The sequence below is a fragment of the Aquarana catesbeiana genome, linkage group LG03 (assembly GCF_042186555.1).
Source record: "Aquarana catesbeiana isolate 2022-GZ linkage group LG03, ASM4218655v1, whole genome shotgun sequence".
Classification (NCBI taxonomy): domain Eukaryota; kingdom Metazoa; phylum Chordata; class Amphibia; order Anura; family Ranidae; genus Aquarana; species Aquarana catesbeiana.
In genome coordinates, this window is record NC_133326.1 from 361,903,162 (window position 1) to 361,925,587 (window position 22,426).

A 22,426-nucleotide genomic window follows, 5' to 3' on the forward strand; every position below is an offset into this window, starting at 1 on the left:
GACTTAGATCACTTCCAGCCATCTTACTCTTTGTAGACCTTCACCTGCTACCATCTGTCCTGGAATTGTAAGTACTTGAGACCCCCTATCCCTTTCCCTGAGCCTGTAAATTACTTAACTGCTATGCATCTGCAAAATGTGTGTATCTAGAGACGGGTAGGACAGTCCCCAGTACAATTTCTACCAAGCTTGGGGGTTATTTGCTGCGTGCCTATCGATAGTGCTGACATCTACAGCCTAGAGTGACTCTGTCCTCTGCTGTTAGTCTCCTACCTCCTCTGAGTCCTCCTTGGCTTTGTCAGGTGTGGCTGGGTCCTCTGCCCTCTCACCTGCAGGACTTTATGACCCAATTTGCCCTCTCAGCTGCAGAACTTTATGACCCAATTTACTCAGTTGTTTTCCTACTCTGGCTGCAGATGGTGATGATTCAGATTTTGCTCTGAAATGGATCATTCCCTCTGTGGATTCAGTCATGTCTCACTTTAACAAGAAAACTACTATACTGGTGGTGGATGCACCTGACTTTAAGAACCTAATATACAGGCAGTTGGAAGCCTTTTCCAGAACTTTGTTCTCACTAGCGGGACCCACTCTGCACCTGATTGTGACTAAGATTTTACCAGGTCAAACCATGTCTGACAGGTCAAAATCCCTGAAAATGGATCTAACCACCACTGCTGTTAAATCTTTGCTTATTGAGTGCATGATGTAGATGTTGTTGGCAAGACGTTTCAGCTGTGGTGGCTTACTGGATACCTCAGACTAATTTTCACATTAGTCTCATGTCAGCACATATGCATAGGGCTCTTTGGCTACCTTGAAAAGTGGAACGTGTCCTGTCCTGGGCAGTAGTTTACACTCCAGCCTAGTCAGCCATGTAGGCAACTGGCAGGCATGATTTCTTCAGCCCGCAGCATCTGGACCCAGGAGAGTGTTCTCTTCACCTAGCAGTGTTTCATGACCTGTGCATAGCCTCCAAGTTCATCTGAAAACTGGACAGGTTTGGATCTAGGTGCAGGGATCCACAGAAAGAAGCAGTGAATGCTCTGGTGGCTCCATGAAATCAGTACAGTTTGATCTATGTCTTTCCTCCCCTGAAACATCTTCCCCATCTGCTCCACTGAATCAAGATGAAGTGAATTCTAGTAGTCCTCATTACTTCGAATTGGCCCTGCCAGACTGTCCAGATCTACTGTCTCAAGAACCGATTTGCCATCCTACTTCTTGGTTGATGGCTTTAACAGCATGGTTTTGGAAGCCCAGGTTTTAAGGGACTGGGGCCTCTCTGAGTCAGCGACAACTATGATTCTCAAGCTAGGAAGTTCACTTCTCACAAAATCTTACAGTTGAAGTGGTAGGTGTTCTTCACTTGGTATGAGTCCAGAGGCTTTCACCCCAGGCACCACTTTCCTACAGTTGGGTGTGGACCAACGTTTGGCTCTCAGCTCCATCGAAGGACAAGTCACTGCACTTTTCATTCTGTTTCACAAACTGTTAGTTTCCCACTCTCTGCTTAAGACCTTTGTGCAGGGGGTCTCCCAAGTAGTCCCCCAAGGCCAATCCGCTTTGACTCTGGGATTTGAATCTAGTTCTTTTCTCGCTTCAGAGACCTCTTTTTAAACCTATCACAGACATTCCTCTCTCTACTCTGACCCACAAGGTTGTTTTTTTTTTTTATTGTCTCCTCAGCTCACCTTAGTACTGTCTGAGCTAGTGGCTTTATCCTGGGGGTGTTGTGACCCAATATTTTTCCTTCTTCCCATGCTAGTCTCCACCTTAATCAGGGTATTGCATGTATGTCTCTATGTACATCTCTGGTTCAGCAAAAGAAAATCTTCCTCCATTGTTTGTATGTGGTTTTGGGCTGTGCAAGCCTATCTTTCAGCCATTGTTTTTTTCAGGGAGACTAATTCCAGGAATGGCACCCCGGCTTCTTGTTCCATCATCTCTAGGTGGCTCAGACAGACCTTCGTGCAGGCTTGTAGTCTCAAAGATAGGGTTCTCTCCTTTGCGGTTAAGGCTCACTCCACTGGCAGTGAGCACATCTTGAGCTTTTCAGCATCAGGTCTCTATTTTCCATTTCCAGCTTTGCAAGGCTACCACCTGGTCTTCTGTTCACATGTACTTGTGGCGGCCCGTCCATACGGGGAGCAGGGGCGCCGCCCCCCTAATCCATGCGCCCGGCCCCTAATCTACATGCAGGGTGCCAGACGCATGGCTTCCAATGGGGTTTTTTTTTTTTAGAAGCATGTGGTTAAAGACTGAGGCTCTGATTGGCTTCAAAAAAGGGTGGACTTGGGGCACAGTGCCCTGCGGCCCGAGCCCACCCAGTTGTGTGACAATAGCGAATAAATATTCACTATTGTCTTCCTGATTCTCCTCCCAGGCCAATCAGGAATCAGATCCTGAGACCCGTTACCCGATTGGCCGAGAGGAGAAGCAACCCTATTGGCCACCGAGGAAGTCGTTCATTGGTGGGGTTGAAAGGTGTAGCTGAGGATCAGGATCACTCCGGAGGAGGCAGCTCAGGCAGGAGGAGACACTGGGCAGCAGTGAAAGGGAGGCGGTACAGAGATCACAGTGATCCAGGTGCGGACATCGCAGACAAAGGATTACCTGTCGGAGCAGCACATCTCCTGGCTGTTTAAGGTGTCTGTCCCCACAGTGTGTGCCCGCTGTCTATGTGATGTGATCGATGAGCCAGGTGTTGTGCAGTCCGATATTTTGGTGATGCAGATGTATGTGGAGATCCCTCTATGATGTCTTATCTTCTGCTGTATACACTTTGGCAATGAATTGCTGGGGGGAGTTGTATTTCCTCCTCATCTGGGGGCTTGGTGGGGATCCTTGCAGTGTATGGGGTGATTTTTACTTGTATTTAGTGATTTATGTCTAATTAGAAAAGGTAAAGTGATGCAATGACTAAAGGAAACATTGTACCCCTTGCCATCCCTTGCTTCATAAACCAGGTAATTGTCTACTGAGACTATACAGGGTCTTCCATGCCTGAGCTGCTTTTGAAAATGCTAATTTACTGGTTTCTGGCTTTCCAGTCACTGCACCACTACAAATGTGCAGCAAGTAAAGTCAGAACTCCTGCTCTGCATACTTTGGGGATGAAAATGAAAACAACTCAAATGGATCAAGATTTACTGTGGCAGAAACACCTCAAGGGTTAGCATAGACCAGCGCTTCTCAACCACGGTTCCATGGAATCCTATAGGTATCTTCCAGATGTTGTTAGGCGTTCCTTATGAGCCTAATGAGCAATTTCTGCCTCTTAGATATGTGACCATTGACACCGATTGTTTGCCGTCGCCCCCCCCCAAAAAAAATATACCAGCATCCGCCACTCTGCTTGGCCTAAAACTGAAGCATGCTGACTTCCTGTTTCCCACAATGGACCCCCATAGTACAAGCACATAGTACAAGAATCCTGTTTTTGTTTAAAAATATACTTTCAGTCCTCCAACGAATATCCTGTCACTTACAGGTCTGTGGAGTAAAGTAATTAATATTTTTTTTCTTTTGTTTCAGAGGATACGGGATCTGGAGGATAAAACTGATATTCAGAAGAGACAGATTAAAGACTTAGAGGAAAAGGTTGGTTTTAAAAGTTACTATATTTTGCTCTCCCTAAGAACATTTGTAGGTAGGACTTAAGCATTGAGGTGTGCTGTGAGAGATTGCATGTGATTTGCACCACACTGCAAATCACATGCGATGTCCGTGCGATGCGATTTCAGCCATACATATAGTATGGCTGACTTTGCATCGCATTCGGACCAAACTAGCACAGGACCCTTTGCACTGCAAATCACATGCGATGTCCGTGCGATGCGATTTCAGCCATACATATAGTATGGCTGACTTTGCATCGCATTCGGACCAAACTAGCACAGGACCCTTTTTTGGTCCACACCAGAATTGGATTGCATGGGTGTTGATAGACAGTTCGCAGTGGGATATGCAAACTGAAATGGGGTTGTTATTAACATTATATTGACACTCCCAGCAGTTTGCATATGGCAGTGTGAACTGCTCTGCGAGTCAGGTGCGATGGGGGAACCCGCAGTGGATTTGCAGTGTTCCTGCATCGCACAAGTGTGAACCGGGACCGAGTCCATATACAGTGGGGACGGAAAGTATTCAGACCCCCTTACATTTTTCACTCTTTGTTATATTGCAGCCATTTGCTAAAATCATTTAAGTTCATTTTTTTCCTCATTAATGTACACACAGCACCCCATATTGACAGGAAAATACAGAATTGTTGACATTTTTGCAGATTTGTTAAAAAAGAAAAACTGAAATATCACATGGTCCTAAATATTCAGACTCTTTGCTGTGACACTCATATATTTAACTCAGGTGCTGTCTATTTCTTCTGATCATCCTTGAGATGGTTCTACACCTTCATTTGAGTCCAGCTGTGTTTGATTATACTGATTGGACTTGATTAGGAAAGCCACATACCTGTCTATATAAGACCTTACAGCTCACAGTGCATGTCAGAGCAAATGAGAATCATGAGGAACTGCCTGAATAGCTCAGAGACAGAATTGTGGCAAGGCACAGATCTGGCCAAGGTTACAAAAAAATTTCTGCTGCACTTAAGGTTTCTAAGAGCACAGTGGCCTCCATAGTCCTTAAATGGAAGACGTTTGGGAGGACCAGAACCCTTCCTAGAGCTGGCCGTCTGGCCAAACTGAGATATCGGGGGAGAAGAGCCTTGGTGAGAGAGGTAAAGAAGAACCCAAAGATCACTGTGGCTGAGCTCCAGAGATGTAGTCGGGAGATGGGAGAAAGTTGTAGAAAGTCAACCATTACTGCAGCCCTCCACCAGTTGGGGCTTTATGGCAGAGTGGCCCGACGGAAGCCTCTCCTCAGTGCAAGACACATGAAAGCCCGCATGGAGTTTGCTAAAAAACACCCGAAGGACTCCAAGATGGTGACAAATAAGATTCTCTGGTCTGATGACACCAAGATAGAACTTTTTGGCCTTAATTCTAAGCGGTATGTGTGGAGAAAACCATCACCTGTCCAATACAGTCCCAACAGTGAAGCATGGTGGTGGCAGCATCATACTGTGGGGGTGTTTTTCAGCTGCAGGGACAGGACTGCTGGTTGCAATCGAGGGAAAGATGAATGTGGCCAAGTACAGGGATATCCTGGACGAAAACCTTCTCCAGAGTGCTCAGGACCTGGGTCGAAGAATTACCTTCCAATAAAACAATGACCCTAAGCACACAGCTAAAATAACGAAGCAGTGGCTTCACAACAACTCCGTGACTGTTCTTGAATGGCCCAGCCAGAGCCCTGACTTAAACCCAATTGAGCATTTCTGGAGAGACCTAAAAATGGCTGTCCACTAACGTTTACCATCCAACCTGAAAGAACTGGAGAGGATCTGCAAGGAGGAATGGCAGAGGGTCCCCAAATCCAGGTGTGAAAAACTTGTTGCATCTTTCCCAAAAAGACTCATGGCTGTATTAGATCAAAAGGGTGCTTCTACTAAATACTGAGCAAGGGTCTGAATACTTAGGACCATGTGATATTTCAGTTTTTCTTTGTCTGGTACAGGAGAATGTGCATGTTTACCTGCGTAAATTCCAAGTAAAATTTGCCAAATACAAACCATCTGGTAAAAATATGCTTACTTAAAGGCAATTTTTTTTTTGTTCACAACATTTTTTATTTCAGAAAAATGATGGTACAAAGATGTGTTGCATATCAAAAATGAATGAACAGGCAATACAATGTGTACATGTAAAAAAAGGTTTTTGTGATAAATCATTTGTTAGAAAATGGATACAAAAATAGGTTGTAGGACAGGAATACTGTTGGTATAAATTTGCATAGACTGTAATACATTTGGAATTTGTATCAAATATTTTAAGATGTATTAAAGATATATTGTTTTTCAAAAATTGTCATTGATATATGAATTCAATAATCTAATGGTTGAAAAAGAGTTTTACCGTGCTTAAACCATGGATCCCATTTTTTATTATAGAATTGTGTAGAATTGTATAATGTATGGACATTTTTTCCCACAAGACTAATCGTTTTCACTCTTGCCTTCAATTGAGTAATAGGGAATAAAGTAGATTTCCAGTGGAAGGCAATTAGCCAGTGAATTTCTATGCTTATTGTATGAATAAGTCTCATGTGTGGGGTGGAAATACCAGTAATGGTTGTAAATAATAAACATTAGTCAGGCATAGATTAATGCGTGCGTCAGAAATTGTTAATGCAAAGCTTTCTAGTTGGCGCCAGATATGTGATATTTTATCACAGTCCCAGAAAATGTGGTAAAAGGAGCCTGGTGTTGGACAACCCCTGAAACACGTTAGTGGAACCGATGGAAAAATGGCATTCAATTTAGTGGGGGGTATAATACCATCTTGTAAAAAGTTTGACGGCAGTTTCTCTTACAGTAAGTGATCTAGTACACTTGGGAAGGTTGGTAATATTATCACTCCATTCTTCAGTAGCGAAAGATACGTTGCATTCCTATTTTTTTTGGCATGTAAGGGAGTTTTTCTTTTGTGTCAGCATTCACCAGATTATAGTCTATTTCTGAAATTAGACCCTTTCCCCCTAGGGTTTTTAAAAAATATCTTTTCATAAAATGTAGAGGGATCTATGCCTGTTGTTTGGTAATGAGTATCATAAAATTGTTTAATTTGTAGAAATCTATGGTGTTCGTCATTTGATATGTAGTATCTTGTTTTCAGGGATGAAAATGATGTGAATCTGGAATGTTCAATGAATTTATTTAGGGATATTAACTCATTATTGATCCACCAGGAATAATTATCTAATCACTTATGCCGCGTACACACGGTTGGACTTTTCGACCGGACTTGTCTCACGGACGCCGACGAACCAAATCCGGCGAACAATCCGATTGTGTGTGGGCTTCACCGGACCTTCAGCGGACTTTTCCAGTCGCAAATCTGACGGACTTTAGATTTGGAACATGCTTCAAATCTTTACGTCGTAACTCCGCCGGACCCAGAAATCTACTTGTCTGTATGCTAGTCTGACGGACAAAAACCGACGCTAGGGCAGCTATTGGCTACTGGCTATCAACTTCCTTATTTTAGTCCGGTGTACGTCATCACGTACAAATACGTCGGACTTTGGTGTGATCGTGTGTAGGCAAGTCCGGTCGTTAGAAAGTCCGTTGAAAGTCCGCCAAAAGTCCGTTGAAAGTCTGTCGAAAGTCTGTCGGACGGGCTGTCAGACTTTTTCTAGCTGAAAAGTCCAACCGTGTGTATGTGGCGTTATAGGCAAATTTAATAGGCTTTTGAATACTGTTTACCCTACATGCTAGAACTGTGGATGGTGCTATCTGTGACTTAGCCTCTTTTTGTTTGTAACTTAAAACTCCCATTATGACATCTATCCTTCACTTAGCCGGAAAAGCAATATCTATGGCTATAGCAGCAAATACATTTTGCTTTTTTTACATCTTTGCTTATGATATAAACATACACCAGGCTACTAGTATGTGTGTATATATATATATATATATATATATATATATATATATATATATATATATATATATATATATATACACACACACACACACAGTATCTCACAAAAGTGAGTACACTCCTTACATTTTTGTAAATATTTTATCCTATCTTTTCATGTGACAACACTGAAGAAATGACGCTTTGCTACAATGTAAAGTAGTGAGTGTACAGCTTGTATAACAGTGAAAAATTTGCTGTGCTGTCCCCTCAAAATAACTCAACACACAGCCATTAATGTCTAAACTGCTGGCAACAAAAGTGAGTACACCCCTAAGTGAAAATGTCCAACCTGGGCCCAATTAGCAATTTACCCTCCCCGGTGTCATGTGACTTGTTAATGTTACAAGGTCTCAGGTGTGAATGGGAAGCAGGTGTGTTAAATTTGGTGTTATCGCTCTCACTCTCTCATACTGGTCACTGGAAGTTCAACATGGCACCTCATGGCAAAGAACTCTCTGAGGATCTGAAAAAAAGAATTGTTGCTCTACATAAAGATGGCCTAGGCTATAAGAAGATTGCCCAGACCCTCAAACTGAGCTGCAGCACAGTGACCAAGACCATACAGCAGTTTAATAGGACAGGTTCCACTCAGAACAGGCCTCGCCATGGTCAACCAAAGAAGTTGAGTGCACATGCTCAGTGTCATATCCAGAGGTTGTCTTTGGAAAATAGACGTATGAGTGCTGCCAGCATTGCTGCAGAGTAGGGATGAGCCGAACACCCCCCCCCGGTTCGGTTCGCACCAGAACCTGCGAACGGACCGAAAATTTGCACTAACGTTAGAACCCCATTGACGTCTATGGGACTAGAACGTTCAAAATCAAAAGTGCTCATTTTAAAGGCTAATTTGCATGGTATTGTCCTAAAAAGGGTTTGGGGACCCAGGTCCTGCCCCAGGGGACATGTATCAATGCAAAATAAACTTTTAAAAACGGACGATTCTTCAGGAGCAGTGATTTTAATGATGCTTAAAGTAAAAAAAAAAAAAAAGGGGAAATATTCCTTTACATATCGTACCTGGGGGGTGTCTATAGTATGCCTGTAAAGTGGCGCGTGTTTCCCGTGCTTAGAACAGTCCCTGCACAAAATGTCATTTTTAAAGGAAAAAAAGTCATTTAAAACTGCTTGCGGCTTTAATGTAATGTTGGGTGCTGGAAATATGGATGAAAATGAGTGAGACAAACGGCATGGGTACCCCCAAGTCCATTACCAGGCCCTTTGGGTCTTGTATGGATATTAAGGGGAACCCCGCACCCAAATTAAAAAAAGGAAAGGTGTGGGGCCCCCAGGCCCTATATACTCTGAACAGCAGTATACAGGCTGTGCAAACAAGACAGGGACTGTAGGTTTGTTGTTAAGTAGAATCTGTTTGTAATTTTGAACTGGCACATTTTTAACGTGTTTAGCTCCAGCCAAAAAATCTATTTTAAGCTTTTTGGAAAACCTAGGGAAGGGTTATCACCCCTGTGACATTTGTTTTGCTGTCTGTGCTCCTCTTCAGAAGATTTCACCTCACTTTTTGTCCCAATGACAAATGTTTTTTGAAAATTTGGGGGTTTTTTTGTGAAGCAAGGATTGGTAAAAGAGCATCAGTGGAAAGGAGAAAAGTTTTTCCCATATTAACTCATACAGGAATTTCCCTTCCTTGGGGTAGATTTCATCTCACTTCCTGTTGTCTCCTTCCGTTTGCAAGTAGGAGTCGTTTGTAAGTTGGATGTTTGAAAGTAGGGGCCTGCCCTATATACTCAGCAGAAATTTGGGCCTTAGGTGTTGTTGTGGCCACAACACTGTAAGCCCTCACAGGGCCCTGCTGTGAAATATTAGATCAAGAATTGTAATTACATGCCCCTGTTGAACAGGGGCAGAAAAATTGGGCCTTTGGTGGTGGTGGTGGTGCCACAACACTGTAAGTCCTCACAGATACTCTTGGTGGGCGCAGAAACGGGCCCTGCTGTAAAATATTAGATCAAGAATTCAAATTACATGTCCCTGTTGAACAGTGGCTGAAAAATTGGGCCTTAGGCACTGTGCTGGTACCACAACACTGGAACCCCTCACAGATACTCTAGTTGGAGCGCAGGAACTAGCCCTGCTGCAAAGAATTGCATCAAAAATTGTAATTACACGCCCCTGTTAAACAGGGGCTGAAAAATTGGGCCTTAGGCACTGGTGGCGGGATTGGCGGCGCCCAGGACCAAAAATGTTCTTACAAGCTATCGGCATGAATATTGAGGAGGAAGAGGATAATTACTCAGCATAACAGGATAGTCACTCAGCATCAGCATAGGCAGTCTTTGAAGGGATCTGACATTTCAAAAAAATGTATTTGGTTACATCAGCATCAGGTGCTTGGTAGCTGGTGGTGATCCAAGACTGATTAATTTTTATGAAGGTCAGTCGATCAACCGAGTCGGTGGACAGACGCACCCTGTGATCGGTTACAAAGCCTCCCGCAGCACTGAATGTGCATTCCGAAAGAACGCTGGATGCAGGACAGGCCAGTAGCTCAATTGCATACTGTGCAAGCTCTGGCCAGTGATCCATCCTCAAGACCCAGTAACCCAGAGGATTTTTGGTGGGAAAGGTGTCCAAGTCAGATCTTGCCCCTAGGTATTACTGCACCATGTAAAACAGACGCTGGCGATGGTTGCTGGAACTGATCATACCTTGGGGCTGCGGACTAAAAAATTGTTTGAACGCATCGGTCAGATGGCCACCTTCTCCACCGCTCCTTCTTTGACTGACCGAAGCCTCAGCAACACGTTGTCCAGAAACAGGAGTTTGTAACCTCCCAGTCTCTGGGAACGCGTTGCACAGACCTTTCTGCAAGGCCTTCCGAAGATGTTTCTTCCTCTGCTCCCTCTGCGACGGCAAGATAAGGTCCGCAACCTTACCCTTGTAACGTGGATCAAGGAGGGTTGCCAGCCAGTATTGTTCCTTCTCCTTGATACCACGAATATGAGGATCCTTCCGCAGGCTTTGCAGGATCAGGGAGGCCATGCAGCATAGGTTTGCTGAGGCATTCGGTCCGGAGTCCTCTGGTTCACTAAGGACGACATGATCCGCAGCCACCTCCTCCCAGCCACGTACAAGTCCATGTGTTTCTTGGGACTGTAAATGATCCCTTAAAGACTGCTGCTGATGCTGAGTGCCAGGCTCCACCTCCATACTGACACAATCCTCCTCCTCCTCCTCTTCCTGTGTGATCGGTGGGCACGCAGGAACACTGTCTAGATAAAGGGGGCCTTGAGAGCTAAGGAAGTCCTCCTCTTCCTGCCTCTGTTCTGCCTCAAGTGCCCTGTCCATTATTCCACGCAGCGTGTGCTCCAACAGGTGGACAAGGGGGATAGTGTCATTGATGCATGCACTGTCACTGCTCACCATCCTCGTGGCCTCCTCAAATGGTGACAGGACAGTGCATGCATCCCTGATCATGGCCCACTGGCGTGGGGAAAAAAAATCAAGCTCCCCTGACCCTGTCCTGGTGCCATAGTCGCACAGGTACTCATTGATGGCCCTCTGCTGCATGTGCAGCCGCTGCAGCATGGCCATCGTTGAGTTCCACCAGGTGGGCATGTCACAGATTAGGCGGTTCTTGGGCAGGTTAAATTCCTTTTGGAGGTCTGCCAGCTGAGCACTGGCATTATATGACCAGCGGAAATGCACACACTTTCCTGGCCTGCCTCAGGACATCCTGTAAGCCGGAGTACCTGGCCAAGAACCGCTGCACCACCAAGTTAAGGACGTGAGCCAAACAGGGCACATGGGTCACTTGTCCCTGTCGGAGGGCGGAGAGGAGGTTGGTGCCATTGTCGCAAACACCATTCCTGCCTTAAATTGGTATGGCGTCAACCACCTCTGAACCTGCCCCTGCAGAGCTGACAGAACCTCTGCCCCAGTGTGGCTCCTGTCCCCCAAGCACACCAGCTCAAGCACCGCATGGCATCTTTTGGCCTGCATACTTGCATAGCCCCTTGAACGCCTACAGAGCACCGCTGGTTCCGAGGACAAAGCACAGGAAGAGGCCATGGAGGAAGAAGACGAGGAGGAGGTGGAGGAGAGAGGTGTGTCAGAATCATTAGTAGTGGCATTTTGGAGGCGTGGTGGTGGAACAACCTCCAACACTACTGCACCTTGTCCTGCATCCTACCCAGCTGCCAGCAGAATCACCCAATGCGCCGTGAAACTTAGGTAATGTCCCTGTCCATACCTGCTGGACCATGAGTCAGCGGTAATATGCACCTTACCGCTGACCGCCCTGTCCAGCGAGGCATGGACATTGCCTTCCACATGCCGGTAGAGAGCCGGAATTGCCCTCCGTGAGAAAAAGTGGCGTTTGGGTACCTGCCACTGAGGAACCGCACATTCCACAAACTCACGGAAGGGGGCAGAGTCTACCAACTGAAAAGGTAGCAGTTGAAGTGCTAGCAATTTTGCCAAGCTAGCATTCAACCTCTGGGCATGTGGATGGCTGGGAGCGAACTTCTTTCGGTGGTGCAGCAGCTGGGGCAGGGAAATTTGCCTAGTACAATCTGAGGTCGGTGTACCGAAAGCAGATTGCCCACAAGTACTTGGCTGTGACACACCTAATTCTACACCTTCATTCCTCTCAGTGCAGGTCTCAGAGAGGACTGAAGGTATAGTGGGGTTGGAGATCTCAGCTGATGAGGAGCAAGGAGAGGTCCTCTTTGTTATTTAGTGTGGGTCTTTTAGGTACGCTTGCCAACCAACTGCATGGCAGGTCAACATATGTCTGGTCAAGCATGTGGTGCCCAAGCGGGAGATGTTTTGGCCACGCGAGATACGCTTGAGACATATGTTGCAAATAGCAGCAGTGCGATCTGATGCACTCGTCTCAAAAAAGGGCCACACCAAAGAACTTTTGGAATAACGTGCAGAGACAGCAGCGCCCTGCACATGCGGAGCTTTGCGGTGTGATGCAGTCAGTGTGCTGCCCTTAGGCTGGCCCCTGGAGGGCATCCTGCCTCATTGGTGATGTGCCTCCTCCTCCTCCTCTCTCCTATCAGGCACCCACATTGAGTCAGTGACCTCATCATCCCCTCCCTCCTCATCACTGGAGCAAACCTAGCAGTATGCTGCAGCAGGGGGAGCATGACTGCCAGATTGCTGTCTTTCTTGGGCACCCCCTCTGTCCGTGCTCACGTTACTGCCTTCCTCTAGCTCATTATCATCATCAGAGCCTTCTAAACGCTGGGCATCCTCCTGGAGCATATACCCAACACTGTGGTCAAACAGTTTGAGGGACTCCTCAGGAGGACATGGTGGGGCTAGGAAAGGAGTCACTGATGCCATTGAGCCAAGGAAAGAGGCCACATTGGCAGCTGCTTTGCCAGAAAAAGTACCCTGAGCATGGGTGAGAGAGGATGAGGAGGATGAGAACGGCTTGGTCATCCACTCGACCAAGTCTTCCGCATGTTGCGGCTCAACACGGCCAGCTGCCGAAAAAAAGGCCAAGCGTGTCCCACGGCCACGTGCTGATGAGGATGCACCGTGTCCATGACCAGCACTGTTGCCTCTAGACACAGAGCCTGCTTGCCCTCTTTTATTGGCTTGTGACTGTCTGCTTCCCCTTGTTGGCCTTCCAGACATACTAATGGCCTGCAGTGAGATGTAGCTGCACTAAGCTGGGATATATATATATATATATATATATTTATTTATATACTGATACTGCAGCTAGCAAAATCAACTGCCTGCCTGTAGTATGAGAACACCACCAATATTCTACAGGTAGCTTTAGCTGAACACTGTGCAGAGGTCACACCACACTAACTTGTAGCTTTAGCTGAACACTGTGCAAAGGACGAACTACACCAACGTTAAAATAATGTAGCTGCCTGCGGTAGTGATAGGATCAGGAAAACACCACCAACCTTCTACAGGTAGCTTTAGCTGAACACTGTTTTGAGGACGCACTACACTAACGTGTAAATAATGTAACTGCCTGCAGTAGTGATAGGATCAGGAAAACACCACCAACCTTCTACTTCTACAGGTAGCTTTAGCTGAACACTGTGCAGAGGTCACACCACTCTAACTTGTAGCTTTAGCTGAACACTGTGCAAAGGATGCACTACACCAACATTAAAATAATGTAGCTGCCTGCGGTAGTAATAGGATCAGGAAAACACCACCAACCTTCTACAGGTAGCTTTAGCTGAACACTGTTTTGAGGACGCACTACACTAACGTGTAAATAAAGTAGCTGCCTGCGGTAGTGATAAGATCAGGAAAACACCACCAACCTTCTACAGGTAGCTTTAGCTGAACACTGTGCAGAGGTCGCACTACACTAACGTGTGAATAATGTAGCTGCCTGCGGTAGTGATAAGATCAGGAAAACACCACCAACCTTCTACAGGTAGCTTTAGCTGAACACTGTGCAGAGGTCGCAGTACACTAACTTGTAGCTTTAGCTGAACACTGTGCACTACACTAACTTGTAGCTTTAGCTGAACACTGTTCAGAGGACGCACTACACTAACTTGTAGCTTTAGCTGAACACTGTGCAGAGGTCGCACTACACTAACGTGTAAATAATGTAGTTGCCTGCAGTAGTGATAGGATCAGGAAAACACCACCAACCTTCTACAGGTAGCTTTAGCTGAACACTGTGCAGAGGTCGCACTACACTAACGTGTAAATAATTTAGCTGCCTGTGGTGGTGATAGGATCAGGAAAACACCACCAACCTTCTACAGGTAGCTTTAGCTGAACACTGTGCAGAGGTCACACTACACTAACGTGTAAATAATGTAGCTGCCTGCGGTAGTGATAAGATCAGGAAAACACCACCAACCTTCTACAGGTAGCTTTAATTGAACACTGTGCAGAGGTCGCACTACACTAACGTGTAAATAATGTAGCTGCCTGTGGTAGTGATAGGATCAGGAAAACACCACCAACCTTCTACAGGTAGCTTTAGCTGAAAACTGTGCAGTGGTCGCACTACACTAACGTGTAAATAATGTAGCTGCCTGCGGTAGTGATAGGATCAGGAAAACACCACCAACCTTCTGCAGGTAGCTTTAGCTGAACACTGTGCAGAGGTCGCACTACACTAACTTGTAGCTTTAGCTGAACATTGTGCACTACACTAACTTGTAGCTTTAGCTGAACACTTTTCAGAGGACGCACTACACTAACTTGTAGCTTTAGCTGAACACTGTGCAGAGGTTGCACTACACTAACGTGTAAATAATGTAGCTGCCTGCGGTAGTAATAGGATCAGGAAAACACCACCAACCTTTTACAGGTAGCTTTAGCTGAACACTGTGCAGAAGTCACACTACACTAACGTGTAAATAATTTAGCTGCCTGCGGTAGTGATAGGATCAGGAAAACACCACCAACCTTCTACAGGTAGCTTTAGCTGAACACTGTGCAGAGGTCGCACTACACTAACTTGTAGCTTTAGCTGAACACTGTGCAGAGGTCGCACTACACTAACATGTAAATAATGTAGCTGCCTGCGGTAGTGATAGGATCAGGAAAACACCACACCAACCTTCTGCAGGTAGCTTTAGCTGAACACTGTGCAGAGGTCGCACTACACTAACTTGTAGCTTTAGCTGAACACTGTGCACTACACTAACTTGTAGCTTTAGCTGAACACTTTTCAGAGGACGCACTACACTAACCTGTAGCTTTAGCTGAACACTGTGCAGAGGTTGCACTACACTAACGTGTAAATAATGTAGCTGCCTGCGGTAGTAATAGGATCAGGAAAACACCACCAAACTTCTACAGGTAGCTTTAGCTGAACACTGTGCAGAGGTCGCACTACACTAACGTGTGAATAATGTAGCTGCCTGCGGTAGTGATAAGATCAGGAAAACACCACCAACCTTCTACAGGTAGCTTTAGCTGAACACTGTGCAGAGGTCGCAGTACACTAACTTGTAGCTTTAGCTGAACACTGTGCACTACACTAACTTGTAGCTTTAGCTGAACACTGTTCAGAGGACGCACTACACTAACTTGTAGCTTTAGCTGAACACTGTGCAGAGGTCACACTACACTAACGTGTAAATAATGTAGCTGCCTGCAGTAGTGATAGGATCAGGAAAACACCACCAACCTTCTACAGGTAGCTTTAGCTGAACACTGTGCAGAGGTCGCACTACACTAACGTGTAAATAATTTAGCTGCCTGTGGTGGTGATAGGATCAGGAAAACACCACCAACCTTCTACAGGTAGCTTTAGCTGAACACTGTGCAGAGGTCACACTACACTAACGTGTAAATAATGTAGCTGCCTGCGGTAGTGATAAGATCAGGAAAACACCACCAACCTTCTACAGGTAGCTTTAATTGAACACTGTGCAGAGGTCGCACTACACTAACGTGTAAATAATGTAGCTGCCTCTGGTAGTGATAGGATCAGGAAAACACCACCAACCTTCTACAGGTAGCTTTAGCTGAAAACTGTGCAGTGGTCGCACTACACTAACGTGTAAATAATGTAGCTGCCTGCGGTAGTGATAGGATCAGGAAAACACCACCAACCTTCTGCAGGTAGCTTTAGCTGAACACTGTGCAGAGGTCGCACTACACTAACTTGTAGCTTTAGCTGAACATTGTGCACTACACTAACTTGTAGCTTTAGCTGAACACTTTTCAGAGGACGCACTACACTAACTTGTAGCTTTAGCTGAACACTGTGCAGAGGTTGCACTACACTAACGTGTAAATAATGTAGCTGCCTGCGGTAGTAATAGGATCAGGAAAACACCACCAACCTTTTACAGGTAGCTTTAGCTGAACACTGTGCAGAAGTCACACTACACTAACGTGTAAATAATTTAGCTGCCTGCGGTAGTGATAGGATCAGGAAAACACCACCAACCTTCTACAGGTAGCTTTAGCTGAACACTGTGCAGAGGTCGCACTACACTAACTTGTAGCTTTAGCTGAACACTGTGCAGAGGTCGCACTACACTAACATGTAAATAATGTAGCTGCCTGCGCTAGTGATAGGATCAGGAAAACACCACACCAACCTTCTGCAGGTAGCTTTAGCTGAACACTGTGCAGAGGTCGCACTACACTAACTTGTAGCTTTAGCTGAACACTGTGCACTACACTAACTTGTAGCTTTAGCTGAACACTTTTCAGAGGACGCACTACACTAACCTGTAGCTTTAGCTGAACACTGTGCAGAGGTTGCACTACACTAACGTGTAAATAATTTAGCTGCCTGCGGTAGTGATAGGATCAGGAAAACACCACCAACCTTCTACAGGTAGCTTTAGCTGAACACTGTGCAGAGGTCGCACTACACTAACTTGTAGCTTTAGCTGAAAACTGTGCACTACACTAACTTGTAGCTTTAGCTGAACACTGTTCAGAGGACGCACTACACTAACTTGTAGCTTTAGCTGAACACTGTGCAGAGGTCGCACTACACTAACATGTAAATAATGTAGCTGCCTGCGGTAGTGATAGGATCAGGAAAACACCACCAACCTTCTACAGGTAGCTTTAGCTGAACACTATGCAGAGGTCACACTACACTAACGTGTAAATAATTTAGCTGCCTGCGGTAGTGATAGGATCAGGAAAACACCACCAACCTTCTACAGGTAGCATAGCTGAACACTGTGCAGAGGTCGCACTACACTAACTTGTAGCTATAGCTGAACACTGTGCACTACACTAACTTGTAGCTTTAGCTGAACACTGTTCAAAGGACGCACTACACTAACTTGTAGCTTTAGCTGAACACTGTGCAGAGGTCGCACTACACTAACTTGTAGCTTTAGCTGAACACTGTGAGGAGGTCGCACTACACTAACTTGTAGCTTTAGCTGAACACTGTGCACTACACTAACTTGTAGCTTTAGCTGAACACTGTTCAGAGGACGCACTACACTAACTTGTAGCTTTAGCTGAACACTGTGCAGAGGTCGCACTACACTAACTTGTAGTTTTAGCTGAACACTGTGAGGAGGACGCACTACACTAACTGGTAGCTTTAGCTGAACACTGTGAGGAGGATGCACTACACTAACTTGTAGCTTTAGCTGAACACTGTGCAGAGGTCACACTACATTAGCTTGTAGCTTTAGCTGAACACTGTGCACTACATTAACTTGTAGCTTTAGCTGAACACTGTGAGGAGGACGCACTACACTAACTTGTAGCTTTAGCTGAACACTGTGCAGAGGTTGCACTACACTAACTTGTAGCTTTAGCTGAACACTGTGCACTACACTAACTTGTAGCTTTAGCTGAACACTGTTCAGAGGACGCACTACACTATCTTGTAGCTTTAGCTGAACACTGTGCAGAGGTCGCACTACACTAACTTGTAGCTTTAGCTGAACACTGTGAGGAGGTCGCACTACACTAACTTGTAGCTTTAGCTGAACACTGTGCACTACACTAACTTGTAGCTTTAGCTGAACACTGTGCAGAGGTCGCACTACACTAACTTGTAGCTTTAGCTGAACACTGTGCACTACACTAACTTTTAGCTTTAGCTGAACACTGTGAGGAGGATGCACTACACTAACTTGTAGCTTTAGCTGAACACTGTGAGGAGGACGCACTACACTAACTGTAAATAGTGTAGCTGCCTGACTGTGGTACTACAGTAATAGGATCAGAAGAACACCAGCAATTTTCTTCAGGTAGCTGTACTGTAACAACACCTGCCTGCCTGTCAGTAGGAAGATAATAACAGGAACGGATCTAGCTAAACTGAATACAGTGTATATATATATATATATATATATATATATATATATATATATACATACACACAACACCTGGGATACATATATATACACAATACACTGTAAGTGCAGCTAACTGACTGACTGTCCTGCCTAATCTATTTAACTTAAAGCAAATGACACTGTCTCTCTGTCTCTCAACGCCGGAACACACTACACAGGGCCTTCGTGCAGGTGGCCTTATATAGTGTTGGGCGTGTACTAAACCCCCTGAGCCATAATTGGCCAAAGCCACCCTGGCTTTGGCCAATTACAGCTCTCTCTACAGATGGCGCTGTGATTGGCCAAGCATGCGGGTCATAGTGCATGCTTGGCCAATCATCAGCCAGCAATGCACTGCGATGCCGCAGTGAATTATGGGTCGTGACGCACCACACAAATTTGGCCCATATCATTCGCAATTCGGCGAACGGGTGAACAGACGATGTTCGAGTCAAACATGGGTTCAACTCGAACACGAAGCTCATCCCTACTGCAGAGGTTGAAGGGGTGGGGGGTCAGCCTGTCAGTGCTCAGACCATACGTCACACACTGCATTATAATGGTCTGCAAGGCTGTTGTCCCAGAAGGAAGCCTCTTCTAAAGATAATGCACAAGAAAGCCCGCAAACAGTTTGCTGAAGACAAGGAGACTAAGGACATGGATTACTGGAACCTGTCCTGTGATCTGATGAGATCAAGATAAACATATATGGATCAGATGGTGTCAAACGTGTGTGGCGGCAACCAGGTGAGAAGTACAAAGACAAGTGTGTCTTGCCTACAGTCAAGCATGGTGGTGGAAGTGTCATAGTCTGGGGCTGCATGAGTGCTGCTGGCACCGGGGAGCTACAGTTCGTTGAGGGAACCATGAATGCCAACAGGGCAGTATTCCAACATGATAATGACCCCAAACGCACCTCCAAGACAACCACTGCCTTGCTAAAGAAGCTGAGGGTAAAGGTGATGGACTGGCCAAGCATGTCCCCAGACCTAAAACCTATTGAGCATCTGTGGGGCATCCTGTGGGTTCGACTCGAACACGAAGCTCATCCCTACTGCAGAGGTTGAAGGGGTGGGGGGTCAGCCTGTCAGTGCTCAGACCATACGTCACACACTGCATTATAATGGTCTGAAGGGCTGTTGTCCCAGAAGGAAGCCTCTTCTAAAGATGATGCACAAGAAAGCCCGCAAACAGTTTGCTGAAGACAAGGAAACTAAGGACATGGATTACTGGAACCTGTCCTGTGGTTTGATGAGATCAAGATAAACGTAATTGGATCAGATGGTGTCAAACGTGTGTGGCGGCAACCAGGTGAGAAGTACAAAGACAAGTGTGTCTTGCCTACAGTCAAGCATGGTGGTGGAAGTGTCATGTTCTGGGGCTGCATGAGTGCTGCTGGCACTGGGGAGCTACAGTTCATTGAGGGAACCATGAATACCAAACGCACCTCCCAGACAACCACTGCCTTGCTAAAGAAGCTGAGGGTAAAGGTGATGGACTGGCCAAGCATGTCTCCAGACCTAAAACCTATTGAGCATCTGTGGGGCATCCTCAAATGGAAGGTGGAGGAGGGCAAGGTCTCTAACATCCACCAGCTCCGTGATGTCATCATGGAGGAGTGGAAGAGGACTCCAGTGGCAACATGTGAAGCTCTGGTGAACTTCATGCCCAAGAGGATTAAGATAGTGCTGGAAAATAATGGTGACCACACAAAATATTGACACTTTGGGCCCAATTTGGACATTTTCACTTAGGAGTGTACTCACTTTTGTTGCCAGCGATTTAGACATTAATGGCTGTGTGTTGAGTTATTTTGAGGGGGCAGCAAAGTTATGCTGTTATACAAGCTGTATACTCACTACTTTACATTGTAGCAAAGTATAATTTCTTCAGTGTTGTTACATGAAACGATATAAAATATTTACAAAAATGTGAGGGGTGTACTCACTTTTGTGAAATACTGTGTGTATATATATATATATATATATATATATATATATATATATATATATATATATATATATATATATATATATTGTGGGAGATTAGCTCGTGGGGATCACCTTTTCTCAAAATGATGGCCAGCGTGCAAGCAAGTGAATAATATAAAATTTAAACTCGCGCTGAATGGTGAAAAAACAGTGAAAAAGAAAACTAAAGCAGCTGCCACACACAAAGTGCTACTCACTAGAAATGTAAAATTATGGAAATGTGGCGCTTGCAAATGTCATTAGACATGTGTGACCAAGTGTAGATGAGTGCTGATGTGAATATACAAAGCAAAAAACATGTAAATAAAGTCCAAATAAATATGCTGAATATTCTGATCCGCAATGGGAAAAACTTTTGAAGTGCAATGGACCACAGACGCTCCAGGACTTTTCAGGTGCAGAAACACCACCCCCACATGTGTCCCCACTCACCAAATTGTGATGACCCCCAGCTTTGCAGTCTGTGGGTCACTTCAGGCTTATGTGATGGTATCCAGAGAAGCTCAGGAGTGGTGTTGTGCACTTCAGATCAAAGGATTTCTTGTTGGAATTTCTCAGCAGAATCACCAGGCACCAAAAAAGGAAAAAATGTAAATAACAGTGAAAAGTACAGTTTGAAAAGGGATTTATTCCATATGCAAATGGGCACTTACAAAATAGTTGATAAAAACAGGCATGTAAAGGGATTAGAGATGGCGTGCGTTCCAGAAACCAGGAAATGCATTCCAAGGAGCAGGGAACGATGTCAGTGCCACCGAAAATACGTCGACATGTTTCGCCAACCTACAGGGCGTTATCAAAGACCTTTGATAGCATTGCACCAGCGATCAGCAGATGCCATGCAGGTCTCCAACAGATCTGACAGTGTATCTGCTTCTCAGTACGTCCCGTACGGCCAAGCAGATACAAGACAGGAAGTATGAATGAAGCCACAAAGGATGCCGAACTTTGTAGTTTTCAGTGCACATAGGCCTGTCAATCAGTGATGTGGCCGGGCGTGCGGAACACCACTGGGCCACGTTTTTTTTAAATTGTGACAGCTAGCGGGGAGGGAGAAGAACCCCACTGGTTGTCACAGCAGGGGATCGGGGAGGTGTGGGGGCTGGTCCATCCATAACATGTTACACCCTGAATATGGGTGTAACATGTTACGAAAGGTGAATTTATCCTTTTAGCATTGGGTACCTTTACATTTGTGGGTGAAAATGTTGGTTGTCATAGTGTCTATCAAAGTATCTAAAGCCCAAAAAAATATTTTTTTTGCTCTGGATAAAGTAGAGAGGATTCATACCCCTGTCAGGTTCTTATTATTTGCCTCCCCGTTGGGGGGCTTCACTCTCTCTATTTGGCTTGGTGACCATTGTAACCAGTACTAAAAGTGTTGGAAAATCCACAATTCTGAGTTGTCACTGGAACAGGAATAGAGGGGAAAACTTACACTGAATATACCTGTTTTGCTGATAAATGTCTAAGAAAGGATTCACCTTACTTTGGAGAAATGTCCCCTCACTTCCTGTTTTAAACTCCCAGACAGGAAGTAAAAGAAGATCCCCCAAACAGGAGACATATATAAAAACTTGACATGGAATTTCAACACAGCCTATTCTATCTAAAACTAACAACAACAACACAAGAAATTTTTGGATTTAGATATTTTTACACTGTCCAAAATTGCCTGGATGGAGCTTAGACTTGCTTAGGAGAATTATGCACAGCCAAGAACAAACACCATGCTTCTAGCTATGTATTGCTATATAATATACACAGTTTTTTTTTTTTTTCTATATATATATAAAACACGTAGTCTTTTCAATTTTTTCTAAACACTTTGCTTTTCTTCCTCCTCTTTAGTTTCTGTTTCTATTCCTGTTCTTTTCTCTTGCCTTCATTCTTTGGCCTTGACATTAATGTTACCGCTTGATCAGGTAAGAACTGTAACATGTTTCTTCTTTCATCTATATAACTAAGCTGTCATTTACTTGTGGTATAAGACATGCATTACCCATGTAATATAGAACTAGACATAAGCACAATAAATACATAGCTACATTACCCATGTAATCTAGAATTAGACATAAACACAATAAATACATAGCTACATTACCCATGTAATATAGAGATAGACATAAACACAATAAATACG

General features: G+C 44.9%; 1 protein-coding gene across 2 annotated transcripts in view; it reads left to right on the forward strand.

Moving 5' to 3' along the window:
* Window positions 1-22,426, forward strand: part of JAKMIP2 (janus kinase and microtubule interacting protein 2) — a 203,455-nt gene that overhangs the window by 170,848 nt on the left and 10,181 nt on the right. Inside the window, exons 21-22 of one of the 2 annotated variants that reach the window (XM_073620611.1) lie at window positions 3,538-3,603; window positions 22,135-22,208. In XM_073620611.1, coding sequence (XP_073476712.1) covers window positions 3,538-3,603; window positions 22,135-22,185 — 117 coding nt within the window. In that variant the 3' untranslated portion in view covers window positions 22,186-22,208. The remainder of the gene's footprint in view (window positions 1-3,537; window positions 3,604-22,134; window positions 22,209-22,426) is intronic. The other variant, XM_073620612.1, reaches the window with a different exon arrangement.